General features: G+C 45.0%; 1 protein-coding gene across 7 annotated transcripts in view; it reads right to left on the reverse strand.

Annotated features, from left to right (window-relative positions):
* row (relative of woc) overlaps window positions 1-6,717 on the reverse strand; it is a 58,381-nt gene extending 51,664 nt beyond the window's left edge. For 2 of the 7 annotated variants that reach the window (XM_045751860.2, XM_045751858.2), the window contains exons 1-3: window positions 6,099-6,307; window positions 3,397-3,450; window positions 2,889-3,034 (exon numbers count right to left, since the gene is read on the reverse strand). In XM_045751860.2, the coding sequence (XP_045607816.1) occupies window positions 2,889-3,034; window positions 3,397-3,450; window positions 6,099-6,279 (381 nt within the window). In that variant the 5' untranslated portion in view covers window positions 6,280-6,307. The other 5 variants (XM_069315803.1, XM_045751861.2, XM_045751862.2 and 2 more) reach the window with 5 other exon arrangements.
* Between the last annotated feature and the right edge of the window lie 243 nt (window positions 6,718-6,960).

Raw genomic sequence — 6,960 nt, forward strand, 5'->3', positions numbered from 1 at the left:
CGAGCGCCGCCGAAAGGGAGGGAACCTGCACATGGAGCTGAATAACGCCCACATCGCGGGGAAGGGCAGGGGCAAACAAGCACACATTCAGGTACTCAAGATCACCCCCCAGGAAAACCTGAAGCACCGTGGAAGCTTCCCGCCACTCCAGCGTGCGGGAACGACAGAAGGAATGCCAGGAATCCAGACCAAACAAGGGGCAGTCTGCTAGCCAGGACGACTCCGGAACCTCGTAACGGAGCCAGAAAGGGAACGAAGTCCCAAACCTGAACGTGGACGGATCCATTTCCGAGGCATAATCCGGGTCACGCAGGAGGTAAGCTGCAAAGGCCGCTCGCACCACACCAGGTTGGATGCGATAAGCCGAAAACCTCCGGAAGGACGGAACCGACGTACCCGGGGGAACACGGAACCGTACCCGGGGAGGGGCCGATACCAAATCCGACTCGTACGCAGAGGGGGGGAAAGAAAACCCCACTCCTTGTAACAATAAGCCCCGCTCAGTGGGAAGAAAACCCCAGGCGGGGTCCAGCGGGGCCCAAGGCCCCCAAGTCAGCCCCTCCCCAGCCTCGAGGTCCGTCACCACAGGACCCGAGGCCGAGTCCTCTCCCCAAGCCCCGACCCCACAAGACAAGGACGGAGCAGCCGGAAAAGCTGGAGGAAGGGGGCCCACTGGTCAGACCCTGAAGCTTCGGCCGGGAGACAAGACTCGAATGCCTCTGCCGCCCCCCCGGAAGGGGCAACCCCCGAAGCTGCCCGAGTCTCGAGATCAAGTAACCCCTGCTCCGACCCCGAAACCCTCAGACGCTTCGGGGCCGGAAGCAGGGGCGGGGGACCAGAACGAACAGAAGGGGAAGGACGAGGAGGTACGGACTGAACCAGGATCGAAGCGACCCCCACCCCCAAGTCCGGGTCTCGAAAAGCAAAGCGGGGTAGCCCCGGGGCATCCGGGGAAGCAACCAACCGAGCGCGTTGCAACAGACGAAACCTTGACTGCAACGCCCGTGCCGCCTGTACCCGAATAGAATCATCAGAGGATTGGGTAAATTGAGTCACAAGCAAGCAGCAACACTCACAGGACTCAGGGTCGAAAGTATCACCGACCCAACAGGCAGCGTGGCAGAGGCAAAAACAATGAGGGTCACCCTGAGACAAGGGGACCGAGCAACCCTCAAACTCGCACACAGCGAGTGGGGACTCCGGGGTCACATCCATCGGACCCACGCGCCCCCTAGGGGATTCCCAGGGTCCTGAGCGTTTACTTTAAGAGGACTCGCGCTCAGGTAGTCCCAGGCAGGGTGCCGCAAACCGGCGCCCAAAACTACCAAGCAAACTTCTAAAGCTGAACCCCAGGGACGTGTACACTCACGGGGACCTAGCAGGGGGCGCCACCGAGGAGAACAGTGGAAGGGCAAACAAACTGAATAAAATGACAGAACCCCCCACCAGGCAAAAACAAAAAGAAAAACAAAACCCCGCAAGAGGACAGCGAACCCCAAGGAACAGAGCCGGCCGCGATGTCGGGAAATACAAGCTGAGCAGCACCCTGCGCCCCTACCAGTGCAAACTGCCTCTTACCTGCTGGTAACAAGGGAGAACAGAACACCCAAGAGCCCAACAGGCGGCCGAAAAACCGAAAGGTAAAACGGACCAGCAGAGGCAGACCCCGAGGAGCCTGTGGAAGGTGGCCCCAAGCCCCAAGGGCAGTACTTACAGGGCACCTAGGGAAGGCAGCCCTAGGCGCATGCAGCCCGAGTACTGAAGATAACTCCTGGCTCTCGCACCCATAAAACTAACACCACACTCAAAGCACAGTGCAGTAGCGACACCGGAGCCAGAGCACACGACCATCGCCTATAGCATCAGCCTCAAGAACTGAGGTTTGGGTAGCCGGCGCGGGGGGTCTGGGGCTCCCCCTTCCCCCTCCCGGGGAGGGGGGAGCTGCGCAGACAGCGGCGCGGCAGTGTGTGACGTCACACTAGTTTGCTTGTTTTCGGTTGGGGAGTTCTATCCACTAGTTCGGTTTTAGGTAGCAATTTTAACCAGAATAGGGGTTTGTTTTGGGGCGCTTACCTTTCTGGGTGCCTGTTCCGGTCGATGGCAGACATAGAATGCTTCCAACTACACGGGGGCTTCTATAGGCCATTGCTCCCCTTGCCTCTCTGAGGGGGCCCGGTTCTGGCCGTGGTCCCCGGTAGGCCTAAGAACTCCATACACATGACTGATGCCAAAGTCTGACATTAGCATATCAGCCTGGGATAGCTCCGGGGAGCCGACGGGGCTCCCCCCAGAAAATTGGTTTGTTCTCGTATATAAATTCATATTATTATACATTAAAATTCTATGTATAGTTAGGCATATGTTAGGTTAGGTGTTTAGGTTCAGTTGGCAATTATTTGCATTTGAAGTATTGTATGTGGGTGAAGCATTTATAACATTGTGGTTCGAACAGATGTCATCAGCAAAGCCTTTATTTTTTAATAATTCATCAGTTGTGAGTCATGTGTAAACTGGTTTTCATTCATAAACGGGGTTTGGCGGCTGGGTTAACTAGCATTTGCCTTTATTTATGAGGACGGGCTGTAGGTTTATACCGGTGTCATCCCTGGGTTGAATTACTGACCCCCGGCCCAGGATGCAACCCCACAACAAGACGACTAACTCTTGGGTACCTATTTACGGCTAGGTGGACAGGAGGATGAGGTGAAAGGAAACGCTCCCAACCATTTCTGTGCCTCTTGAAATTCGAACCCAGAATTCTCGACCGAGTCGAGAACGAATCCGACTGTACTACCCGGACCCTCAAATGGGGGTATTAGTTGACTGGATGGGAAGGGAGAGAAGGGTACTTATATATGTACATGTACACACAAAATATAAGATGATACCTGAGTGTTTCCATTCCTAAGAATGAATTGAATCTTGCGTAGATCATCTTGCAGCTTCTGGATCTTGGAAGTCTGTGCATCTGAAAGTCCCTCGCTCTCACACTCCAGCAATAACCCTGGACCATTCTGAGATGATGAGGTGCTTCCTGCCAAAGATAACTGTCATATTAAATGCAACTCAAACTTTCTACAAATACTGTATATACAGTACACTGGGTTCTAGCTCCAACTTTATGACTGGTTCAGGACCCCTCTGTACAGCATTTGATTTACCATTGCACCTGACCTCCGCAAATTTTGTCCACAATTACTGTACTGGTATTGTCTTACTGGTGCAAACTATAAAACAAGCATTAGTGCAAATTTTTATACAGTATCTGTACAGTACCAACAAACACAAACTTTATATTCTTGATATACAAAGTAAATCCAATAAATATTTTTAATTTATATACACTGCAAATCCTCTTATTATCTAAACACCTAATCTGTTACATCGGACACTAACCAGGTTTAAATACTTCCGGTGCATCCAAACTGCAATTTTCCATTGGACAGGATTCTGTTGGAGCAGAAACCCACTGTACTAATTTACAAAAATCTTTTTGTCATGGAATTATTAATATTTAAAGCAAACCTTGTCTTAAGTTGTACATACACCAATTCTTAAAATCCTCTGTCCTAATACACAAAACATATATCATCCACAAAACATCTACAAAATATATTAGTTTTAAGAACACAAGAGTCCTGAAACTGGTGCTGAGTAGAGAAGATTTTATTTGGAGATGAACCTTTCACCTTTAAGGAGTTTCAGGAGTATGGTCTAAGACCTGAGAATAGTATTGGCCCCACTACATCATCACTACTATTTAAACAATCCTAATCAACCAAATCTAATAAAAATATGTGATAAAATGTAGTTTTTGTAATGATGTGCACGAGGTGTATGACATAACATTATCTTAATGCCAGTACAAGTTTTGGATTTTAATAATTTCCAAAATAACACATGCCTATAAGAACGTAAGAATTAAGGAAACTGCAGAATCCTATTGGCCCATACAAGACAGCTCTTATCCTCCCAAACTCATTCATAAGAACAAGTGCTTAGAACAAAAACATGTAGAAGGGGCTGAGATGAGGGAGTTGAAAGTGTTACTAGGTTATGCAGTCGAGTGAGCATGGCTAGTTGCTGTTCTCTACACATTCATGGTATACCAATATTTGGTGGCTCATTTTTCAGGAACCACAGCATTAAAATCTGATACTACAGGCTATGGTAGCAGTATCAGTACTGTACTCTTAAGTGATATCTTATGCAAGTCCCTGTGGCGCAGTGGTAAGACACTCGCCCAGCGCTTGGTAGCGCTTCGGCCTGGGTTCGTATCCTGACCGGGGAGGACTTGATCAGGCACCAGTCCTTAACTGTAGCCTTTGTTTACCCAGCAGTGAATTGGCACCTGGTTGTTAAACAATTTGGCAGGTGATATTCAGGGGAAAATTAGGATTAAGGACCTGTCTGAAACACTACGTGCCAGTGGCTTTACAAGAATGTATATTACTTTTATATATAAATACAAAAAACAAATGCATTCGGAGACTTAAAAACAGACACCAATGTTCAGTGACTCCTTTCTAGGGAACCACTGACTTTAAATCTTATATTAGTATGCAAGGTAGAGTGGTCTAATTACCCAACACAAAGCTGCTATTAGAACAATATCCAACTCTGGCCCCAGACATCACTCGGTACCCCTACTCAAATCTCTGAATATGTTAGATATTAAGTCACTGCACATTCTCTCATGTGTATTATACATATATAAAACTCTAAACTATAATGCCAATCCTGATCTTAAAAGCTTCATAGAAGGTTGTAACAGAACCCATGAGCACCACACCAGAAATAAATACAGTTTTGATACTCCTAGAGTACGTCTTAATCAAACTAGAAATGCTCTGCAAATCAAGGGGCCCAGAATGTGGAATGACCTTCCCAACCATGTTAAAGACTGTACCTCTCTCAACCAGTTTAAGATAAAAACTAAACACTACCTAATAAATTCCCTGTAATCTACCTCACTCCTCTATTGTCAACCCATGTCTGTTATTTTCTTTTCTTTTTTTTTAATCAACACTGTTTGTCAACCTATTGTATTTGTGCTGCTTTTTCAGTCATGTTCCCCCTTTTTTTTATCTTTATTTGTATTTGTTCTCAACACTTTTTATTCTTTATGCTCAATTAGTATTAAGTTCTAGATATTAATGTTTTTCTTGCCCGAAACGCATTGCGTAATAGTGGCTTTAGGCATTGTATGTACTAGCTCTATCTATATATCAATCCATTAATGTAACATCACTTGTATGTATATACCTTACCTGAATAAACATCTGAATCTGAATCTGAATCTGAAAATATAACTTGTTAAAGACAAGACCTGTATATAAATAGCAAGCCCATGGAACTGTATGCAAATATAAATGCCTCCTAAATCTGTATCCAATATACTCATAATCCATAAGCAAGTATTCTCAGGATTCATATTTGACTTGTATTATTTAACTTTTTTTGGGGTAATAAATGGGAGTCAACCTAACCTAGCAACACAAGACTCCTAAAGCATATAGATAGGCACTAACCTAACCTAGCCACACAAGACCCCTGAAGCATATAGAACACACAATGTGGTGTCAAAACACACAATTTTATATAATACACACAATTTTAATACAGCTCATTTTCTAATTGTCAGAACTGTATATATATCATTAGGTTAGGCTGTGTTAGCTTAGGTACAGTTGGGTTAGGTTGGGTAGTTTTTAAATTCGGTTGGTGAACCATCTTGGGGTAGCCACATGACAATTGGGTATGATGTGATTTCTACCCTGACAAAGACCACCTGCTCTGTTATTATAAAGGTTGAAACTGCATGTAATTTTTACTGGTATTGACATTATTTTATGAAATATTTAATTGTAAAACTGGAAACATACTATACATAATACAGTAGCTCTTCTCTACTGTATATTTGATAATGTGTCAAGATTAAGGACAGGAATTTTACTGGTCAAGTGGTCACTATTGCTAATGTTGTTAGTTGTAACTTGTCAGTGCACCAAACTAGAGTAGTACTGGTGCACATGTAGAGCAGTACACATGTGGAGCAGTGCACATGTGGAGCAGTGCACAAGTGGAGCACCTCTCACCTCCAGGGCCAGGCTCGGCCTCGGCACTAACCCAGGCACCAACACGGCAGCCACCTCTCTCAGCCCAGCTAAATAACACAACTACAACGATACATTTGTGCCAGCTGATGACCAATTTAGCATCTGCCAAGAGCATTTCAATTAAACCCCATGACCGGTGATGCTCATATATCAGCCCCATTACATTGCACAGGTCAACAAAGCCTGCTTTTCCTCCTTACAGGTCGCTTTCATCTTCTTAAATAACATCTAAAATCAATTTGCAAGAGTTGAAAAGGCATATAATCTTATGGAGTGTTTCAGTGATACGACTTTGGCGGTAATCCACTGTAAACACACGCCATGTTACAATAAAGAATTCCCGTTTTCGAAGAGATTATGGAGGTCTTCGAGAATAACAGCAAATTGAAGTGAATTAACGACTCACCTCGCCCCATTATCTTGTCAGTCTATGGTCTGATTGTCCACCTATCCTCATAAGAAGTTTGAATGACTGATACCAAGAAACGGCTAAGTTATTGCAGAAATACTACAACTTCAAACCGAACGCAAATACTTAAGTCGTCGCCATATTGTGATGTCAGTCCCAAACAAACCCGTCGACCAATCACAGCCGCCGGAGCCCCCAGCCCCACTGACGTCACTGAGTAAAAGCCCCTCCAACACAACATTCAAATTCTTTTGAAAACAAAATATAAGTGCCTTCTCAATTTTAGTAAGTTATTAGTTCATAATGTTTCGAAGGGTATATAGATTTAGTTACTCTGAAAGAAATAGACTAAAGTTTTTATAACAAAAAGACCTATAAATTGTAAAAATACGTACTATCTAATGTTCCAGTCATTTTTTCTTTGTGTAACTT

Source organism: Procambarus clarkii, chromosome 82 (genome assembly GCF_040958095.1).
Source record: "Procambarus clarkii isolate CNS0578487 chromosome 82, FALCON_Pclarkii_2.0, whole genome shotgun sequence".
Taxonomy (NCBI): domain Eukaryota; kingdom Metazoa; phylum Arthropoda; class Malacostraca; order Decapoda; family Cambaridae; genus Procambarus; species Procambarus clarkii.